This window comes from Syngnathoides biaculeatus, chromosome 12 (genome assembly GCF_019802595.1).
Source record: "Syngnathoides biaculeatus isolate LvHL_M chromosome 12, ASM1980259v1, whole genome shotgun sequence".
NCBI classification, from domain to species: domain Eukaryota; kingdom Metazoa; phylum Chordata; class Actinopteri; order Syngnathiformes; family Syngnathidae; genus Syngnathoides; species Syngnathoides biaculeatus.
Window position 1 is genome coordinate 171,445 of NC_084651.1, and position 21,661 is coordinate 193,105.

A 21,661-nucleotide genomic window follows, 5' to 3' on the forward strand; every position below is an offset into this window, starting at 1 on the left:
TTCCCGACGAGCTGGGCCTTTTTCTTCGGCGTCCTTAATTTGCTGCTCTCACTTCTGCGTCTCTCCTGGAGTGTGGATAAACTCACTCAAAAGGAACAAAAGATTCTCCATTTTGAAAGCACCTTCATTTTCCCTTAGTACTGATTTGAGTTTGTGCGGACGACTTGTGATCCGTGCTATTGACTTGCAAGAACCAGGTTGAATGGAACGTGCGAGTGACAACGGCATTACTAGGTTAGTGCACTCTACTTCATCTCCTTCCCTTTCCTCCCACTGAATCTGAAATGGGGGGATCAGGTTAGGAATGAATATGAACAGCAGGAAAAACAGCTAGCCACATAAAAGAAATGAAAAGCATAGAAAAGGTCAATATAGACGGCAAGTAGTAGGTTTGACCTCGACGACTCCATTAAGAACCCTCCATGCCGCCTAGCTACAGAATCCTTAAACACTGCTGACTGCTGGTGCGTAGTTGTACCCTATAGACAAGCATATCTAGAGATATACCCGGGAGAGGATAAGCCGTGCGGAGAATTAACGGCTCCAGAGTAAAATTCAGACGCATGGATTGTACACTTCATTTCTCTTGTGAATTAAATTCCACATTCAAGTATTTGTAGCCATTGAATTTACCCACGTTGACGTGTTCTTGGGGTTAAAAAAAAACAAAGCAGACTAAGGAAATGTTTAACAGAGCCATGAAGAAAAAAAACATTGCTCAAGTTAGCAATAAACTTAACACATGTAAGGACGGTGTTTAGCAACGTACAGCCAAACCTCCGTTCAAAGCCGCAAACAACAGCTCAACTTGCTCATCACGCGCTAGCTGACGGTGTAGCTACTAAGGTCATGCATACTGCTCTATCTTCTTCAGAAGAATCGGTCACACCAAGACCGACGTGACGTGATTTGAGTCATATTTACAGTGTCGACCTTAGTAGTAGCGCGCTCTCCACTGGTATACGCGCAATCAGCCAGAACTCTTGAAAGCAAGCGAGCGACCAACGTTAGCAAACTTACCTTTAAAATTGTATGAAGACATGTAAAAATGGAAGTGAATAGTAGCAACAGCATCAAACACCGAGTGCGTTTCGGATTCCGCACACAATGCACGCTGTCGGCAAAAAGAGGGACCGAAAATGACGTCGGCTCCAGGGTGGGAGGATGTCGTCCTTCACGGAGGAATTGCAGGAATTCAATGCGCTGCCGTGGTTCCATCTTTTGTATTGCAGGAGGACTTAGCGGGCACGTCGAACTTCCAAGCAGGGTTAATGACGGCCACAGCTCAGAAAATGAGTCAGAGGTAAGTAATGTAATGTCACTCATTCACCATGTACCATTCATCCCGATCATCCTCAAATGGAACTTTTCTACAAATGGGATCTCTCTATTTTAAAGTCAATGAAATGAAAAGCATGACCGGAGCCACCAAGCAGAAAAAGTTCATCTGAAATAGGTAACTTGACACCGTCGTTCTAAAAGGTACCTGCCTCGGCAAACTCCTTGAACGTTACCTTTAGCTCACGGAGGGACGAAACGTTGACGTTTGGTGCGACGCTAACACATAGATTGAATTGTTTTATGAAATAATTAACATGTCGGCAAAGTTCTGGACAATGTGCATTTTGATAAGGGATAAAAAAAAAAAAATCATCCGATTTCTAAAATCGCCTTCAGCCTTGTCAGAAAGGTCAGTGTGACTTGAAAAGGAATCTCAATCTCCGGGATTAAAATGAGAAAAAAATTTCGAATATTCATTTAAAATAAAAATGAGTTCAGTTATTTTGGCAATCTCTAACCTCGGTGACAGTCATGGCTGTCACCGCTGCTTGGTGCGAGGTGTCTAAAATCAGCTCAATGAGTCAGGAAACCGGGTGGCACGGCGGCGCAGCTGTAGAGCGTTGGTCTCACAGTTCTGAGGGCCGGCCCCGCCTGTGTGGGATTTGCATGTTCTCCCTGTGCCTGTGTGGCTTTTCTCCGAGCATCCCCAAAACATGCTCGCATTCACTGGAGACGATTGGCTGGCAACCGGTTCAGGGTGTACCCTGCCTTGTGCCCGACGGAGCTTGGGATAGGCTCCTGGGCCCGTCGTGAAGATAAGCGGCTCCAAAAATGGACGGATGGAGGGTCAGGAAAGCGGCACGGTAGAATTCCCTGACTCAACCCCCTCGCCCGACATTAAAGAACAGTGTCCCAGGTGCGTGGGAGGATGTTTCCGCCCTCGTCCCCGCTTCCGTATATCATCTCTCTATGGCCTCATTTTGCATCTCTTGTAAGATTGTTTTCCAATTTTCCCAATCCGTGATCCACCTTGTTCTCCTGGTGAAACCTCCCGCTGTTTGATACTGAAGGTTTGTTCAGTTTCTCTAACGGATGTTGTATTGCAGGATTTGCATTGGATTACCGAGATGAAGTCACATTTCTAGTCCCGCGTTATCGGGTCCTTGTGGCGTAGGTGCGGTTGTTTTAAGATTGGTGCCGTAGCTATTATAAAAAAAAAAAAAAAAAAAAAAACCCTCCCAACAACAGCACCTACACCCCAAGGACCCACAAACGCCAGTCAAGAAATGTGACGCCATCCGTGAAATCCCACGCAACTCCTGCAACAATACATTGCATTAGAGAAAGCTTCACAAGCCAGAACAAATGAAAGAAGGACCATTCACAGGGGACCCTTCACCAGAATGCAAAAACTGGGAAAATGGGAAGGTCATCTTATCAAACCATTTCATAAAAGATGGATAAGAGAGGCCACTGAGATACAAAAGAGGGGGAACAACACGGACAGAGATGGGGAAGCATACATGTGGGACACCCTTCTTCAACAACGGTGGGGTTACGGTTAGTCAAGTCAGGTCGGTATTTTTTTTAAAAGGTTTCCTCACCCAATCAGCAGTTTTTTAGACCAGTCACAACAGGAAGCTGTGAAAACTCCAGCAAAGGGTGGATTGAACGGCGAAATAAAAAAAAGCCAACGGCCCAAAAAGAATTTCCTCTCAGCTTTGGGGGGTGTCGTTTGAACTAAAGAAATCTGAAAAATCAAACGATTGGAAGAAGAGGACAAGAAGTCTTAAGACCCGTTTCCTTTTCGAATTAGCTTGATCACGAGTCTTTGCGGATAGCGTTGCAATTCACTCATCTGACTTGGGTTACGATGCGGTCAAACGGTGTCTGCTTTCTGTTCATCTCAGCCAACGGGATCAATTGCCTCCTCCCACCCACAATAATAAAATAACAGCAATGGTCAAATGAGATTTATTAGAATTTGACAAAAACAAAAAGGTAACAACGAAAAAGGTGAGAAGTGGAGCCGAAGCAAAACGTAAACGCATCCCGTCACTGGGAGGCGGCCCTGGCTTCCCCGGCCCACTTCTGCAGAAAGTCGCGCAAGTTCCCGTTGAACACGTCGATTCCTTTTTGCGACAAATGGACGCCGTCGGGCCGATAGAGGCCCGTGTTGGCCCCGCAGCGGATGTTGTCGTGGGTCAGAGAGACGCCACCCACCTCGGAGACTATGTTGTGGATCCGCCGGTTGACCGTGCTTCGGATCAGATCCACTTCGTGGACGTCGGCTGAGTGGTGCCACGCCCGGCGGGGGAGGATGTGGGACCAAACTAGGATGCAGTGCGGGAAGATTGCCCTCATGGAGGTCACGTCCCTCCTGACGGACGCCAGCAGGTCGCTGGGCGTTTCGGTGTTCAGGTCGTTCCCGCCCAGGTGCACGATGATGATATTTGGTTGGGGCCAAGTGACTTTCAGCTGGTGGAGAAGGGGCAGCAGCTGGGGCCACGTCATGCCCTGGACCCCCTTCCACCAGAGGACCACCTTGCCAGGGTCCATACTCAGCTGCGCACCTACCTCTGCAGACTTAGCCCGCGACTCCGCCCAGCACACCAATGAATGACCGCAGATCCAAACGTTCCAGGGCTCCATGCCGAGTGGATTTCCTGTGGACATGAAGGAAAACCCATGGATGGCACTCCAAAGCTGCTTCACAAATCGCTTTAGTTCCTCTTAACTGAAACTTTTACAGAAAAGGTGCGCTAGCTAGCCCCCCTGCAGAACATCATGCGTAAACTCAAAAGATTGAGAAATCCAAATTATTGCTCACTTACCTTTGCAGATCAGACTCATCTCGCAGCAAACGAGCAAACGCTCCAACGATCTGACCAGTGATTCACAATCACTGTTCCGTGAGAGATCAGCAAGTGTGCCGCAGAAAATTCTTTTTTACTTCATACTTGGTAAAATAATGCACAGTCATAGCTAAAAACTTTTGGGTTGGATCTTTATCTCGTTAGCGATCTAACTATGCCATCAGCGGATAGTGACGAGCAGAAAAACATTGAACACTCCTCCGCTCGATGGCAGAAGGTACCAAGTGAACTTTATATGCACCTGTTGCCAGAATAATAGCGACACGTTCAAATGAACAGGCTCAGATTTCACACCGAGTAGGTCAGTGTGTGACGAAACTGGAACGAGGACATTTCAAGGTGGTATGCTAGCTGTGATATTTTTCTCATGTACGATATGATATGTGCCTTGGCTCAATACAGGTTGGGAAACACTGGATCAGACAACGTTCATTAACGGACTTTCTTAAGCCTCTCAAGATGTCTTACAAGCAAACGCTAGCTACTAACAAAGATTCATTTCAAAAGTCGCAAGAGTTTTCTTCGAAACGAAACAAACATTTGTATTTCACACCCTGACGAGTACATTATCATAGCTGGCTAGCGAGAAGGTGCAACGAGCTGTGTATTTCCAACAGGAGGGGCTACCTTGTCATAACGGGCTTGATGTGAAACATTTTTCCACGTCTAGCTATTGTGGCTAGCTTGGTCCGGGTGTACACATCTCTTTGGAAGAAGATAAACTATGACATACACTATTACAATCCGTAGCATGCCACTGCACGGACAAAATAGTTCAGCTTTGTATAGAACCATTTTACGGAATTGGATGTCAAAACTTTACGTACACGACATTGCTAATTGTAGCTGACAAACAGGAACGTAATGGTGCGCTGACAAAGTTTGAATGTTGTCAGAATAAAGATGGCAACTTTACTTACCCTGACTCTGAACCGACACTTACCACATGCGAAACACAATAGCCTTTGACAACAAACTAGTTAAGACCACGTCTCAACGTGCACGGCGTGCTGTCCAAAGTGTCGTCTTGAGGCAGAAAAGTTTTCCTGAGCGAAAGCTTTCGTGAACATGGCTTACGTCTGTGGCTCTGATAAAACTCAAGTTTTACGCTATTCACAGTTAATGCTCACAGGAGCTACAGAGCTTACTTACTCCTTTACTTATTTACATTCTAGAACAACAAAAGTTGAATTCACATGTCTTCAAAGCTAGCTGAAATTTTAATGGCTCGTCAGTCAACTTTACCAGAGAGGAAAAGAAGAAAAAAAAAACCATTTTTGCACCTTTAAACATTTTGTTCCTTAAGTCACATCAAGCCATGTCCTTGAAAGCTGTTTTGTAGGAAACTGCTACCGCCAGTAGCACTAAATCATTCAACCCAACAAAACCAGAAGTTTCAGATAAAGACAACCGTTGGTCAAAGTTCCTGCATGTGAAGCAAAGATCCATCAGACTGTGAAGAGCTGGTGAAAACTATGTTCAACTTACCTGGAAAGTGGGAGTCAGTTTAGCAGAAATGAAGACGTGTGCCTATTTAGCTAGCTAGCGAGCAACTTTATTACTTGATGTGGTAAATATCTGCAATGGACCTTTACCTTTAGATGAAAAGTAAACCTTGAGCAAAGCTGCGCACAGCAAACAGCATACATTTGAGACGATGTGCTAGCAAAAGTATGCAAAGACCAAGAAGTTAGTCGGCACAGATGCTCGCAGTAAAGATTTTCTAAACGGCTGGACTCGAACGCCGCTACTCGCTGTGACGGATGCAAACCTGAGCTGAGCTTCCATGCGGCTCCACGTTCAACAGTTGAATGGAGGCAAAGGGTCTCTTCTGGTTGTTGTTGGTTTTTTTTTTTTAAATTCCAAACGGCTTCTTAACTTGGACATTGTAGGTGAAGAGTTCCCCACCACAGGGCTAACATTCTGGTTCTCTCTGAATTGTTAAAATTCAAGAAATTTGAAAGAAGAAGGTGACGAAAAGTAACGAAGGAAGGAAGCCAGCGCTGTGTTCGAATGAAAATTTAAGATTAGATTGTGGCGTGAAGATAGGTCGCTGACGGTGGAGTCGTCCACTCGCCTGACTTTGGTACAGGCGCCGCGGGCTCACTTGCCAATCAGTGACGGTGACTAAATGTGCCCTGCGACTGACTGGCGACCAATCCTTTTGCCTGAAGTCGGCTTTCGCGATGTGAAAGTCCGACGCGCCCCCTCCAGCGCAGCCCACGTCAAGTCAGTCGAGTGAGTGAAACAAAAAAAGTCAGGCAGCCAGCTCACGAGTTCAATGGTGCGTCGCGCTCTTGCACCGCAGCAAAGTGAAAGACAAAAATGAAATAAATGACTTTTCCATCCTAGAATTAAGTAGAAAGAGTCCATTTACAAGCTGAACATTGAGCTAAAACTTCAACAAAGGTCAAGCTAGCAACTCAGCGTCACAATGAATTGGGACAAAATTCACAAAAATCACAAACACTAACCCTTGTCTCTCATCGGTGGGTAGGAAAGGGATCGCTCCGGTTCGAAATTTGTGTCGTGCACACTGCTGGGGTTGTGGTGCGTACCCTTCAAACCCTTAAAAGACTACATGCTTAAAACAGCAAGTCAAGTAAAAACTTGATGTGATCAAACAGCCCCATATAATTATTGGCAATTACGTTCCACACACAGGTTTTATATGAATACTGATGAGGAAGAACGCAAGTCAAATGTTTATTCAGAGGAATGTTTGTGCTGGAGGCTGCTAAGAAAATTCACGTTGATCATTTGGACACGCTTGATTTAAAGCAAGAAACCAGCCCCCTATAAAAGAATGGAAATGAAGAACCGGAATCGGGCTCCAGGAAATTTACAAGGGTGAAACGTCACCGTGGCAGTCTTTGCCTTCATTCAACTTTTGGAGATTACCGTGAACTGGGTGACTGGCGAGCTACACGGACATCAAATATCCTCCTAACGTTCTTCCACATTGGAAGCATCTTCGTGAAACCCTCTACCGAACGTTACTGCGATCAGTACCAGAGCTTGTCCACAAAAGAGGACCAAGGCTGAGGAAGTACGAAACATTTTGAGACTCATAACGTCACGTGTCGTCAACGCAATGTCAAGCTTTGATACCTGGAGCCATCATGACGCCACTGCCTCGCTTCTTGTGGGCTTCCGTGTCCTGGGACTGCTGTTTATGCGGGTCTAGGATCTTCTGGTTGTTCAAATCCAGCTGCGTCACAACAAAAGACACATGAACGTGCTGTGGAGACGCTCTTGCGGGCAAACGCTACTGCAGCCTCTGACCTTCTCCTTCTGCCTGCTTTTCGCGTCACCAACTTGTTGCAGTGAGCCAGCATGACCGGAGCCCAAGACCGACTCTGATGGTAAAGAGAACTGGACCGATTTGAGCATTTTTGCTGTCGGAGTAGCAGCCAGAGATTTCACACTCTCGATGACCTTCAAGCATTTGGCCACTGTTGTGGAGATGTTCGACTCCTCCTCACTGGTAGTCGCTGGTGGCGGGGCGGGACTGGAGGAGCAAAGGCCCGGAGCTACAGCCAGCATGGAATCCCTGGGGGACACCATGAAAGGAGGCTGTCCAGGAGGACGACGGGGAGGCGGTCCAGGAGGTGGTCCCGGAGGGAGACGGCTATTTGCAGGTGGAGGAGGAGGCGGCGCTTTCGAGGAACTCTCCAGAGGCCAGTTAGGTGGGGATGGATGCCGGTATTGTGCAGGTGGAGCCCCGGGAGGAGGTCTGGGTGTCGATGACATGCTTCCCATCGTCTTGGTAAGATCTTGCAGCTCTTGGGCCTTTTTTAGTGTCTCCAATTCTTGTTGATCGAGGAATTCTTCATATTCAGAGACATCTTTCCTTTTGCTGGGAGGTTCCAAACTGGACAAGATGGGGGGGGGAGCAGGAGGTATGGTATCTGTGGACGAGGACTTTGAGGCGCAGCTGGCCAGCTGCGACATATCTCCTGTCGTCAACTTCAGGCCAATGTTACGCAGCAAAGTCTGGATCTGTGTGTAGGGCGCCGTCTTGCTCTTGGGCAAGTCGGGTGCTTTCTCTATCAAAGGTGATTTTTTCTCATCGTCCACACCGACACAGCTATCGGGGGACTCTTGAGCCAGACCCACAATCCGGGAGAAGCCTTTGCCATCTTCAAGGGGTCGCTCGTGTGGCAGAAGTACGTCACTGACAGATTCTGGTTCCACTTGTTTTTCAGGAATCACCTTCTTCTGAAGCATATCAAGAAAGCGATCAAGCGGGGGCTGCTGGAGAAGAGGCGGTGGTGTGTTTGAGCGGCTTGGTGAGGAGGTTTTGGAAAGCGGTTCTGTAGGAGAAGAGTGTCTGAAGGTCCTTTGCAGAGATGAAGAGGCAGAAGTTGACGACGCAAATGTTTCTGTAGTCTGGCTCTTTGTGTGGGGACTGTGATGAGCTTGGTCCGCGTACGGCGGGTCGCAGTACGGGTCGTCATACGGTTCGTCGTAAACATCGTAACGGTCGGTGTAACGCTGGCTGGAGGTTGAAGAGCTTTCATACTGATCTTTACCATAGGGATGATTGCTGTAAGGGTGGTTGTCATATGGATATCTGGCAAAAGCGCTATCAGCATAGCGCTCGCTAAAATGCAGATAGGGCCTGTCGTAGTAAGGATCGTCGTAAAGCGGGGGGAGACGGCGGGCGAACTCCGGGTCCGCTGGTCTTTTCTTCAAAATGGAGCGGACCGGTCTGAACTCCGCCAAAGGGTTCGCGATCCGGCCGTGATCATAGTCGATGCAAGTTTGGTGTGCGTGGTCCGAGCCTCGAGGATCCATCAGTGACTTCTTGAAGGCAATCATCTCATTGAGCTCTTCCAACTCTCGCTTCTTTCTCGCCAGTTCGTCATCCACTGCTCCGGCACGAGCTCTGGGAGGAGGACTGCGCTCTCTCCTCCTCGTGTGTCCTCCTTGCTCAACACTGACTTTGCTCCTTCTCTTCTTAGATCTTTCTCTGCTACTGCTTCTGCTCCGACTTCTCGTACGTCTGTAGGACCTTTCTCGACTTGAGCTTCTCAGTCTATGCCGGCTTTTGCAGCGGTCTTCCAGACTAGTGCTGCGTCTCTTCTTGATTTCACGTCCAAATTTGTCTTTGGGCAGACTCGGACTCCTGCTCCGACTCGGACTCCGGCTGTTGACACAACGCTTGCTCGAAGTGGACTTGTCCTGAGATCGTAATTGTTTCACAACCGTCTTCAGCCTGTCTGCCTTTGGCACCTCCTTCCTTTTTTTAGAAAAGAAAATTGTTGCAATACATCTGAAACACTCCATTAAAAGATTCAACATGCAATGAATCGACTTACTCTGAGTCTTCGGAAGGTTTGGCCAGCTTGATGGTCATCTGAGGAAGAAGCAGGAAGCATTAACAGCCCTAACTAAGAAACATTTTTAGCCACCGACCCCCAACGCCCCCCAAAAGGCTGTGAGGTCTGGTCGGTGCCTTTTCTGCATTTGAACTTTCACTTGAATTTAGGGGCTCCTTTCAAGCCACTTACGATCTCCATACACAAACCGTTACAATAAAAGGAAGTAATCCAATCCAAATAACAGAACATATACTAAAATGGCAAAGGATATGGGAAATGTTAAAGAGAATAATTATGCAGTCTGGAAAAAGGTTTTTGGGCCACATTTAGCGGCGTGCCTTGATATCGATCAGAAGCAAACTACGTGCCTTGCCTCAGTAATGCTTTTGGTACAGTGATGAGACAAAAGGGGCCGCAGTCGAGTTTCACAGAAGAGCAGACCAAGAGTCTTACCTTCCCTTTGCCGGTGGCGATGGCGCCCAGTTTTTTGGCGGGTAGGAAAACGTTCTCAGTACAACGTGTGATCCTGATGGCCTGGTGGCCACCCGCCGCTTCTTCATGCTGGAACGCGGGCCCACGTGTGAGAAAAGCCACGACGGGACAAGTCAGAAGAGCCGTACTCGGACCTACCGGGACCACGCTGAACTCCACTTTCTCGTTCAGCTGCAGTTTCTTTTTTCCGATGAACTCTGACATGTAGAAGAAGAGTTGAGGGTTCTGCGTGCACTTGATTAGACCGGAATCCTCTGAGAACTCAATGACGATTCCCTGCAAACACGCACACCGGGCCGAGCCCAACCGTAAGCCCCGCCCACACCTCCGCCAAAAGGAAAGGATGACGGCGTCTCACATGTCGTCGTTGTTCTGTGGAATCGTCAAATGAGGTCGGAAGGATTTGCACAAACGTGGCTCTTTCTTCTTTGGTCTCCCGATTGGTCGCCACGTTGAACCGCACCTGGAAATGGTGCCATTAGTTCAGCATGTGTGTTCATTCCAAAACGAGCACTTGTGTGTGCCATTTTTAACCCTGAAAACCCCTCCACACGTCAACACTGCCTTGATATCCGTAAGACGCCTCAACGAGCGCTTACTTGCTCACCTCACTGTTGATTATCATCGATAAATGAGCAAAGCAGACAAATAAAGAATGAGAAGCCGGGACTATTAGTGGAGAAACGTTTGACTTGGGATACTTTGTCATAATTCGTCGATCCGATCAATGACCGCAAAAGACATTTACGCGCCGTTGCCATCGTGTACGGTATATCGGAACGTCGGCGGCGTGGCACAGACGAGATCAGACTACAAGACAAATTTGCTCTCTCGTGATTGCACAACATCAGACTACTGCGTATTCCGGTACTGCTGCATTTTACCGCGATGACCCGGCCTGGTCAATTCAAACGCACTGGTTACCGTAGCGCTGACAACTAGAGCGGATTGCGGCGAAAAGTGTGTTGGTGGTCACAGCTGCTCAGAAAAGAAACTTCCACTAGAGGCACGTTCACTCAGTTTCGCACACTTGTCCGTAAATATCCCGGCGTTAGGTCAAAAGGTCATTGCATGAGAGTAAGTTAGCACCCAATATTTCTACCCTGTTGTAATCTTGCTTTGACCAGACCGATTATAATACAAGTGCTCGATCGAACTCGAGCCGTGGATTCCAGCCTTTATGGCGCCAACAACTGAAAAATCTCACGCCACACCAACAAACAAACACGTCAGGAAAAGTAGGCACAGTGCATTCATTCCTGTATGTACTCACTCCCGTCGACTAGAAGAATACGCCTGTATTTTCGGCGATATAATGCACACAAGACTATAGGAAATGAACAGGTCATTTCAATAAGATTCGCGGCTCCGTCCTGCGGTCAGATCGGGATCGCTTATTGTTTTTTTTTTTTTTTTTTAAACTCGTTGATTGTGTAAAACTTCATAAAAATTGACCTGCTGTGTATGACAGATGTGACAATGTGCAGCTTAACGTTTAATCAAATCAATTTAAGATAACTCAAGGGATTCCCCAAGGGTCCGCGCTCGGACCTCAACGATTACATATATCGCAATACCGGCAGTGTCTCAAAACGATTTAAAGGTTTACTATTCACAGATGACGCAACTGTTTACTACTGCGCTCGGAAGAAAAATAAAAACAAGAGCTTCTGACCACAGAGGGGGGGAAAAAAAACATTAAGTTGTTACTCAATCCCCCCCCCCCCCCAAAATAAACAAAAAATTCTGTTGTCTACACCAAACGTCCATCCATCCATCCATCATGTAGCGCTTTTCCAGGTCAGGTCACGGTGGAAGTAGCTTGAGCAGGGATACCCAGACTTCCCTTTCCCCAGCCACTTCTCCCAACTCTTCCGGAGGGATCCCGAGGCGTCTACATCTCTTTAAACCCCCAATCCAAATCATGATTACAACTCTTGTAGTGAGTAGTGGCACAAAATGAGGGGGTTTTTGCATACTTTTTCACAGTGCCGCTTTTGATTTTTTTTTTTTTTTTCTTTCACTCTCCATTTTAATGTCCCGTTTGTTCAAGAATGCAAGTGATCAATCCAATCAAACCTTGTCGCCAGTCAACATGGTGGCGCCGGTGAGCAGGTCAGTGGGGCCGAAAGGAAGTTGCTTCTGACAAGCCTCGATGGTCATCACCAGAAGCCCCGCCTCCTCCGGCCTCACGACTCCGCCTTGGATCTCTTCTGTCTTTCCTGTGTCCACTTCCTCCATCTTGATCTTCACTTCTTCTTCTTCTTCTTCTTCTTTGACAATCGCCTGCAAGTCGACAAGTAGCGCGTCACATTTCAGTAAGCGAGCAAGGTATCAACCACCAAAAGAGTTTTAGAGCCTTTCCCCCGATTACCAATTTTTTCCAATTGTTCTGATGGAAAGCAAATGACAGACACTGGAAATGACAAGCACAATAGTACTGTGTCAATTTTTGTCGTTCTTGCAAGTTTCCCCCCAATTTATTTTGTGTGCTGTACAATCACTTAGAAATAGAACCGAGGCGATAATCTTACCCAACAACCCGTTGAGGACTGAGGCGCCGGTGGTTTTCCTGGCCGTCCCCACAGAGGACACTTTACGTATGGTACCCTTGACGTGATCCTTTTGTAAAGTATTATTACTCAGGGGGTTTGGTACCCCGTACTTCCCGAAAATCACCCCCCCCCCCCACCACATACACACATCGGATTTCCCAAGGGACACGGTCAAAGGCCTTCTCCAAGTCAACAAAACCCATGTAGACTAGTCTCATGTACCCTGGGAGGACCCTGCCGCTGTTCCACGGCGCTCCTCCTGAATGTGAGATTCGACTTCCTGGTGGACCCTGAATCGACCCCCCCCACCGTAGTTGGAACACACCCGCTGCTCCCTCCCCCTTCTTATAAATATTTGCTAGCTGGAAATGGATTGACTTACTCTTTCGTGAAAAATTAATCCAGTGTGACTGCGAAGCAAATACCTACACTGTGGACAGTGCTGGTGCCATTTTTTAAAACTCTTCTTAATTCTTGCCAGAGCTCACCAGCGCAGTCGGCACGCGGCAAAAGTTTGACGAGCGCGTTTGCGCCATCGCACTCGCAAATCTGAAGTCCAGCGGGAAAAATAGTAGAAAAAAATATTGAAAGACGTCGCTTATTTTGTGTAGTCTTGACATTAATCTAACGTGTTTATTTCACGAACGTGAAGAAGCCTGCTCCGAAACAAATCAGTCTTCACCCGGAAATAGGAAATGCAAGTGAACCGTACTGAGCACGTGCGGTAGTGATGCCAAAAGCGCGCGTTCAGAGCTGCTTCACGTACTGCCAGCGCGTCGACGTCAAAGGAAATTCAGTGCTCAATGCGTCCATCGCGAGGCAGTTTCGGTTGATCGTGTGACGGTGTGCCCCCCTCCCCCCAAAAAAGACGTTAGACTATCATCCACCTCGTCGCTTGATTCAGGCGTGGCCAATACGTCGAGCGAGCGCGCGCGTTCTAGCGAGCCGGCCTCCTATTTACGGCAGTGGTGCAATTTGGAAGACGAGGAGTTGATACCTCGTCACCCTGAGGCTCCGTCTTCATCTCCGCTTCCTCCACCTTGCTCTTCACCTGCAAACACATGTGCCCATCACCTTTCACCTCACTGCGTGGTCAGCGTTATGCCAGTAACAGGCATGAGGATTTCGGCAAGTATGGTAACCGATCTTTCGGTTCCGTTGATTTTCGTCCTGGGAAACGATTTTTCGGTTCCCACTGAGGTTTTTACATGCACTTCAGAATAAAGCCTCAGCAGGCATGAGCATTTTGTCTTTTACGCTTAGCAACCGACACGTTTGACTAGCGGCTATGAATAAGTCGACCTTGCGCATGCGTAGCGCAGAAGCGGAAACCGGTGCCGTTTGTAAACCACGCTGACAAAGCTGGGCGTTTGAATCCTTCAAAATAAAGGGCTTCATGTAAGTTCCTTTTATACAGATTGTTGTATTTCATTGAGAACTCGTTTTATACATTCCACACATGGGCGAATTTTATTAAAAGTAAGCCCTGAGACCTGGGAAACGGACTTTCGGTTCCGTGTTTTCTCAGGCTGGGTAACGGAACGATCGTTTCCGTGAAATGCTCATGCCTGTAGTAATAGCAACCATGTTGATGATGAGTGCCTGTTCGTCCGGGGGCTCCTCTTTGACGCAACTTCTTCGGGCCGCTTTGAGGACGGTGCCGTCGAAGCGCTCCTTGCTGATTTCCAGCTGGGTGTCGGGAATGGGAACGCTGAAGCCGAGCAGGGTCCACTGCGGGATGCGGGCAGACGGCAAGTGAGCCAGACGGGAAGCGAGCGGACGGACGGACGCTTATGAGCGACGACTACTAACCTTGTCTTTGGCGGCGGCAAGCGCCGCGGACGCCACCTCCTTGTGCTTCCGATCTTTTTCCTCCTCTTTTTTCTTCTTCTCCTCCTCTTCCCGTCTCTTCTTCTCCGTCATGATTCGGTCCTCGACCATCTTGGTCCTCCGGAGTCTGATTGCGCTCTTTTTGTCCCCGTCCTTTGTGCGAGCACAAAGCCGCGGAGAGGTCAACCGGCACCTTTTAATTGACGAGCGGGCGGCGCCGGTCTCACCTTGTGAAGGGTGAACTCCACCTCCTTGTTGATGTCTCCGGCGTCCAACTCGGTGTCGCTGAAGTTCTCGCAGCGGTCAAAGTGCAGATCTCCGTGCTCCTCCGACGTCAGGACACCCTCAGCCTTTCCCAGGCTGGCGATGATGCCCTGGAACGGCGCAGGCGGTTCAAGAGTCGCATACGTCCAGACAAACGCAGAGTGGATGATTTGTCCTCGAGTGCCCATCAATGTTTGTTTTTTCGGAACAGAGGTTTATAAAGCTAGCGGAACCGTGGGGGGGTACTGGTGAGCAAATCAGCCTCGGGTTCAAATCTGGCCTGGCCTAGATGAGAAATGGCATTTCAAACTTCATGTTGGGTTTGACCTCCAAAAATGTAACCCAACATTTATGGTTGTACACTGGAAAACGTACATGAAAACCAATGCGTTACGTTACCACGACAACCAATGAATAATACACTGAACAAAACCACCGAGTCCGACTCTCACCAGTTCTCGCTTCTCATTGGTATGGACGAAGGTGAAGGGGATCTTGGGTCGGATGTTGGTGGCGCGCTTCTTCCTGGTGTTCAGGTTGACCAGCAGGCTGAGGAGCACACGGTCGTTCTTCAGCAGCGTGACGCCGCAGTCTCGTCGGTCAAAGGTCACATTTGTGTGGAGGGGTCCGATGTTGGCGAAGATCTGCCCCGGGTAGCCCTGCGCACTGGCCTGCGTGCCAAAAAGCATCAGAACCGCCGACTGGCGCCCGACCAAGGGAACGGCGACGCTCGCTCACCGTGGGCTCAATGATGGGCTGGCTGACCACTCCCTCATACAGCTCGGGGTCCAGCCACATGTTGGCCGGCGCCGGCTTGGCCTTCGCCGGCGGCAGGGTCGTGACCTTTGAGGTGGGGCTGCAGAGGGTCAGCAACAGAGGCTCCTTCACCCGCCGGATGCGAATGGCCCGGTTGCCCGCCCGCAGCTGATCGGAGGACAAAGATTCTGATCTGTCCCGCCCGGTCGCCGGGCTCACGGAGGTCTTACCTCGTGGAGCGTGAACTCCACTTCTTCGTTGACGTCTTCGGGGGTGAAGTCCACGTCGCTGAAGTTCTCCTTGAGGTCGAAGGGAAGATCGCCGTGCGGGTCTGCTTTGATGACGCCGTCGACTTCGCCCAAGCTGACGATGACGCCCTACCAAGTGGAGCGTAAAAAATGTCGGCCGCGCGCGGAGAGGCCTCGGGTACGTCTCGGCAGGGCCAACGGACGCGGACATCGATAGAACCAGTGTCATCCCACAGCCGTCAATACGTGTACATTAATGAGAACAAAAATGAAATGAGATGATTTTAGCAACTGAATGCAATGTAACTCTGAACACTGTGTGTGTATATAAATGCTGAAATAAGAATCATACACGATGATATCTATTCATAATCCAGTGAGGTAACCCCCCCTCACAATAAATATATTTGGCCTATCAAAAGAATAATTTCTGACAGCGCCGCTCGCGACTTTGCGCCTCCTAGTTTAGCATCAAGGCCGGAAGCGATCGAGCTATCGGCGCGAGTTCCCTCACCTTCTCGCTAGCGACTTTGCGCCTCCTAGCTTAGCATCACGGCCGGGAACGATCGAGCTATCGGCGCGAGTTCCCTCACCTTCTCGCGGGTCTCCTTGGTGAACTGGAAGGTGTCGGGAAGCTTGGGTCGGATGTTGGTGGCGCGCCTCTTCTTAGTGACGATGTCAGTCAGCAGGTTCATGAGAACTTGGTCGTTTTTGAGCAGCGTGACGCCGCTGTCCTTGCGGTCGAACGGCAGATTGGTCCTCAACGGCTTGATGTCCACGTGCACCTGACCGGGAAACTGCCGTTCGCCGGGCTGCGAGGACAGGGGAGCTCAACGGCGTTCTGGCGGCCGGACGGGCGGGCGGAGCTCACCTGCGCCTCCACGATGGGCTGACTGACCACGCCCTCGTAGATGTCCGGATCCACGTTCTCCGTGCCGCCCGGAGCCACTTTCACGTCCGTCGCGATCTGGCTGTTCTGTAGGGCAGGTCCGTGCGCAAAGCAGTCAGATCATCCCGGGGCGGGGTCTCTTTGTCAAAGAGACGTCGCCGTCATTATTCTACCTTCAGGTTGCAGGCGGTGAAGTGCACTCGCACGCCGGGCTTCATCGCTTTGGGGTTCCCGAAGAAGGCGGTGAAGTCAAAGGTGTACTTCTCCATGTCTTCTCGCTCGATGGAACCGAACGTGGGCTGAAGACGCAAAAGAGGCAACGGCCTGAACGTCATCAGAAGGCTCCTTCGCATGTTCGACACGAGGCGCGGATTGGTTAGGAAGTATAGCAAACGCGTGCCGTGGACCAGCCAAGAATTGCCCCAAAACTCCCTCCCCAAATGACCGGGTTGTCTTTGCAATGCCTGGGAAATCTTGAAAAATCACACTTGTTATTTTGATTACTATACGGGTAGAGTGTCACTCTCATAAGTTCAAATTCCAGCCCCGCCTGCGTGGAGTTTGCATGTTCTCCCCGTGCCTGTGTGGCTTTTCTCCGGGTGGACACTCCGGTTTCCCCGTCGGTGTGATTGTGAGTGCGGCTGTTGGTCTCAATGTGCCCTGCGGTCTAGGTTAGGCTGCAAGACTAGCCTGGTTTACATGCTTGGCTTCAGGAGCCCAAACGGAATGTAAACGCGGGCCCAATACCATTAAAATTTCAGCGCCAAACCAGCCAAAAGTCCATTTTCACCATGTCGACGGTCATCGGAATGCAACCGGCCGGGAAAGGTTCCGTCTGCGCGTGCTCGGACTCGACATAAATCTTCACGGTCGGAACGAAATGGAAAACATCTGGGGTAGGGGGTAGGAGCTAATCTCGTGTGCGCAAATTCGATAGCGGCCGGCCCTCGCCGAGCCGAGCAGAACGTACCCCAATGAAGGAGATGATGCCCGTCGATCTGCCCGCCGGAGGTCTGACGACAAAAGAGAAACACGTCAGGCCGCGGGACGGGGAGACGCGACTTCTCAACATGACGATACGTCAACGGTGGCGGTTCCGCAAACGAGGGCCTACTTGTCAAAGGATCGCGTCCCCAGCAGTCCGAAGGCTTTGGCCGCCACGCCGGCTTCCAGCGTGGGGGCGGATTTGGCAGCTGCACTTTTGTCCCCGGCCGCGGGCTCGCTGGGCACAGTCACCGTCTTACTTTCAACCGGGGGAGTCTCCGTGGGCGGCGCTGAAATCAAGGCTTTGATCTGACCCCACCCCCGCAAAAAAAAAAAAAAAAAAAAATCATCAGACACTCGAGGCCACCGGCGGCCATTGACGCTGCCGCCGGCACGGGTCGGGCTCGCCCACTTACCCACTCGGGCTTCTCTGGCGCCGGATCCTTTGCCGCTTCCTGCACGGGAGGCTGAAACGGCAGCCGGATTAGGAAAGCAAACAACCCCACATTGACTTCAGGATTTATTTACTTCAAAGACGAAGAAAAATCCTGACAAACGCTGCAGCTATTCAGAAAACAGTGAGAAAACCTCGAGAACAAGCCAATGGGGGCGCGGCTCCACATTTGGTAGCAACGCGGCAAGAGTCGGCGTAAACGCAAACGTCTCCCAAAGCGCTGCAACAGGGTGGAACACCAACTGGGAACACTTTGAAAAATCAGGGGACGGGTTCACCGGAATTCGACTTTTCGCTGTTTTTGCTCATTTCGAGCCTCGCACTAGTGGCTCATGAAACAACTGCCCAAGGAAAATGTAACAAATCCGGGAAACTTTTTTTTTCCCCCCCTCAACGTGGCACTGTGGGAAAACGGTTGGCATCCCCAAAAGTTCTCGCGTCCCCCGGCAAAACGCCCGCCTATGAATGAATGCAGCGGGCGTTTTGCCGTAGGCCCAGAACGGCATCCGCTGCCCAGGGGACTGACCGCGACTGAGGAGCCAATAAATCGTGTGTGACATTGTCCCAAAGTCTCATCCAAGCTGATGCAGCGTTTATCACGAGAGACACTAAAAAACGAGTCCCGGGAACCCTGATGGAAAGGCTGAGCCGCAAACAATGGACCTTTCCGACCCGTCGGTGGCTCGTACAATAATAGCCAATCAGATAGCCCCGTTGTCTTGACACGCCCCTGCCGCCATGTTGTCCCACGAGCAACGGCGGTTGTCAGTCGCTTGCGCTCGGAAAAGATCACGTTACGAAGAAAATGGTCCTCGGATGGATCCTTCTCCCCTTTCCTACCAGAAGACAAAACCAAGTACTCTCCTGCCTGCCTCTCTGAATACCTCGGCAGTAGCATTCCGGTCATCAATTTTCAATATGAAGTTTGTGAGGCGTCAAACATTTGGCGTGAAATAGTTGAGACCTCTCTGTAGAACTCCCTTGGACAAGTCTGACGCATTTGGCAAAAAAAAAAAAAAAAACCATCCAACGACGCCATCTTGGGTGTCATCGAGGTCAAAGGACACAGTTTTCTTCTATCGTTAATTTATCCGATTGGTCTAAGGTTGGCGGTGACACACGAGACGGCGTCATCGGAAACCGCGATAGAGAATATCCACCTCAAACGTGTCCCGTTCAGTCGCCACCTCGGAAGCTTGCGGGACACGGCCGAGGGGGCGGAGCTCAAGACCGCCATCGGAAAGGTCCTTTGTGACCACAGAACTGGAAAGTGGCAAACTGGACCCCGCTCGCTCGGAGATTCCAGACAAAACAACCAAACGAGCCGACCACTCACCCACGCGGGCGGGGGGCATCCCGGCAAGCCGAAGGGAGGCGCGGAGCCCGGGGGCGCTTCGCCGACGTCGGGAGGCGGGGGAATGCAGGGCACGGGCGCGGAACCGTACGGGCCCCAGTTCGAGCAGTCCCAGGACGGAGGAGGAGGCACGTTGGGGTCCCATTGCGGGGGAGGGATCCACTCCGGATGGGGCCCCCAGCCCTGCGGCGGGGGTCGGCCGGGGTCCCACCCTCCGGGGGGTGGCGGGTCCCAGCCGCACGGAGGGGGAGGCCCCCAGTCCCCCGGAGGGGGCGGGGGGCCCCAGCCTCCGGGAGGAGGGGGGCCCCAGCCTCCTGGGGGAGGCGGGCCCCAGCCGCACGGAGGGGGAGGCCCCCAGTTCCCCGGAGGGGGCGGATGGCCCCAGCCTCCGGGAGGAGGGGGGCCCCAGCCTCCGGGAGGAGGGGGGCCCCAGCCTCCGGGAGGAGGGGGGCCCCAACCTCCGGGAGGAGGGGGGCCCCAACCTCCGGGAGGAGTGGGGCCCCAGCCTCCGGGGGGCGGGGGCGGCGGCGGCCAACAGTCCGGAGGCGGCGGTCCAAAGGCTCCCGGCGGCGGCTCGTCCGGATTGGGTTTGCGTCCGTGGCCCATCGCGTCGCTGTCTGTATTAGGCTCAAGAGCTAATCCGGCAGGCTAATGAGGCGACGAAGTTTAACAAGTTGAGCTCTCCGTAGGCCTTTTGTTTTGTTTTTTCTTCTTTTTTGGTTCACCAGACTGTTGGAAGGAAGCGCCAAGTCTGCCGCCGCCGTTGCTTCTCCTTCGCCGTCTTCTTGGGGTTTTTTTTTTTTTTTTCGTTTTTCTTCTTCTTCTTGTCTTTTTCTTCTTCTTCTTCTACTTTTGGGGTTTTTCTTCTTCTGTGCGTCCACGTGATTGGATGATTCTCTCTAGCGCCGCCTCCACACCTTTGTGCTCGATTGACTTTTTAAAGGAGTCAGACACACTCTCTCTCTCTCTCTCTCTCTTCTCTCTCTCTCTCTCTCTCTCGCCCTCTCTCTCATTTGTCAAGGGAAAGAAATATGTATTGATTCATTTTTTTTTTTTAGCACATGTATCGTATGACTGCCTGAAGTCCGCTCCTCTTGTTGACGAAACTATAATGTCATGTTGTGTAATGTAGAACTCCGTACGTGGTACATTTTGTGCGAGGAGCGGGAGGAAAAAGAAGAGGCGTGTTGAAGACAGGTGGACATCGGGGCTCTGTGGAAAAAGGAGTGAATAAAAAGCCTTCCCAGCTTCGTGCCAATTTTATTCCGGTTCCTACAACAGAAGGGGTCGACCTCGTCCACGCGTCGCAGGACAAGCCTAACGCTACGTTACAACATAGAATACTGTATAAATCAACGTGTGACCGCATTATTGTAGACGATACTACACAAGCATTTGCATACATTACATAACGTGGTTACGATGTAGGCACTCCCAACAACGCCTTCCCTTTGGAATTAAGTTCATAAATTCTTGGACGGCTGACGTACGATTCTACAACAACCTACTGTCAATTTTCTGCCTGCCTCACATTCTGCTGGCCGGGCCAATTCGTATTCCAGTAAAAATGATAAGACTATCGCTCAACTCATCGCTTAAAAGTGCATCCACTCCTTGAAGACTTGCCACCCTTTTGCAGTGATCACCGCACTGGACTTTCGCTGTGATTTGCGTTCTAACTGCTCGAAGATTGCATCATTTGCACAACTGACATTTTATAAGGAGGGTAAAGGGGAGAATAAAAAAAAAAAAACTCTCTCGTTTTTCACACTCAACACGTACGTCGTCGTATTTGGGCGGCTCCAACTACCAGAGACAAATTCCTTGCGTTGTTCTCACTTACCGGATTGTGATGACAGACAGTAAGTACTGTGCGTACATAATATATTCATGCCGTCTGGTGAGTAGGCGAATGTGCGTTTCCACAAAATGCTTCCGTAATCATTCATTGATCAAGAACGGATCCCTAATTACCATTTGTCATTTACATAGTTACACATTTCTATTTCGTCCCAATAATTGAAGACGCCGGTATTTTTCAATTGTCGCACTTAAGTCTAGAAGCGAGGCAGAGCGGAAGCACAGCAGGCCTGAAGGCGACATTGCATGTGGTCGATTCCTTCGGTTTTCTTATGCAGTCCACTGAAGACATTTGGGTCTCAAATCAAAGGAAGAATACGGAAGAGAATTGCAGTTCTTCTGTCGCGATAGTGACATCTAAATGTTAAGCAAACGTGGAGACTCCAGCGCTCTTCCACAAACGTTTGGCATCGTCATTGCAACTGGAATGTCCCGAAAAGAAAAGAAAAAAAACAAAAGATCAACAGACGTTGAACGGCCATTTGAGCGTA

General features: G+C 50.1%; 1 protein-coding gene across 1 annotated transcript; it reads right to left on the minus strand.

Moving 5' to 3' along the window:
• Nucleotides 1-3,239: 3,239 nt before the first annotated feature.
• Nucleotides 3,240-20,265, minus strand: si:dkeyp-121d4.3 (uncharacterized). Its single transcript, XM_061837325.1, has 22 exons — nucleotides 19,293-20,265; nucleotides 17,919-17,969; nucleotides 17,633-17,811; nucleotides 17,489-17,531; nucleotides 16,692-16,817; nucleotides 16,501-16,605; nucleotides 16,223-16,441; nucleotides 15,612-15,758; nucleotides 15,364-15,549; nucleotides 15,078-15,296; nucleotides 14,589-14,735; nucleotides 14,344-14,514; nucleotides 14,134-14,262; nucleotides 13,529-13,582; nucleotides 12,056-12,262; nucleotides 10,335-10,439; nucleotides 10,115-10,252; nucleotides 9,938-10,045; nucleotides 9,482-9,519; nucleotides 7,443-9,402; nucleotides 7,269-7,368; nucleotides 3,240-3,947 (listed from the first exon to the last, which is right to left on the minus strand). Exons 1-22 carry the CDS (start codon nucleotides 19,914-19,916, stop codon nucleotides 3,337-3,339), a joined length of 5,667 nt encoding a protein of 1,888 aa, XP_061693309.1. The 5' UTR covers nucleotides 19,917-20,265; the 3' UTR covers nucleotides 3,240-3,336.
• Between the last annotated feature and the right edge of the window lie 1,396 nt (nucleotides 20,266-21,661).

What these genes read in the sequence shown, in the direction of transcription:
- si:dkeyp-121d4.3 (XM_061837325.1), bottom strand. Translation starts at nt 19,916, where the DNA reads ATGGGCCACGGACGCAAACCCAATCCGGACGAGCCGCCGCCGGGAGCC. An exon ending in CCAAGGAGACCCGCGAGAAG is followed by an intron (nt 15,759 to 16,222) that starts GTGAGGGAACTC and finishes TCCACTTGGTAG; the next exon opens with GGCGTCATCGTCAGCTTGGG. An exon ending in CCAATGAGAAGCGAGAACTG is followed by an intron (nt 14,736 to 15,077) that starts GTGAGAGTCGGA and finishes GCGCCGTTCCAG; the next exon opens with GGCATCATCGCCAGCCTGGG.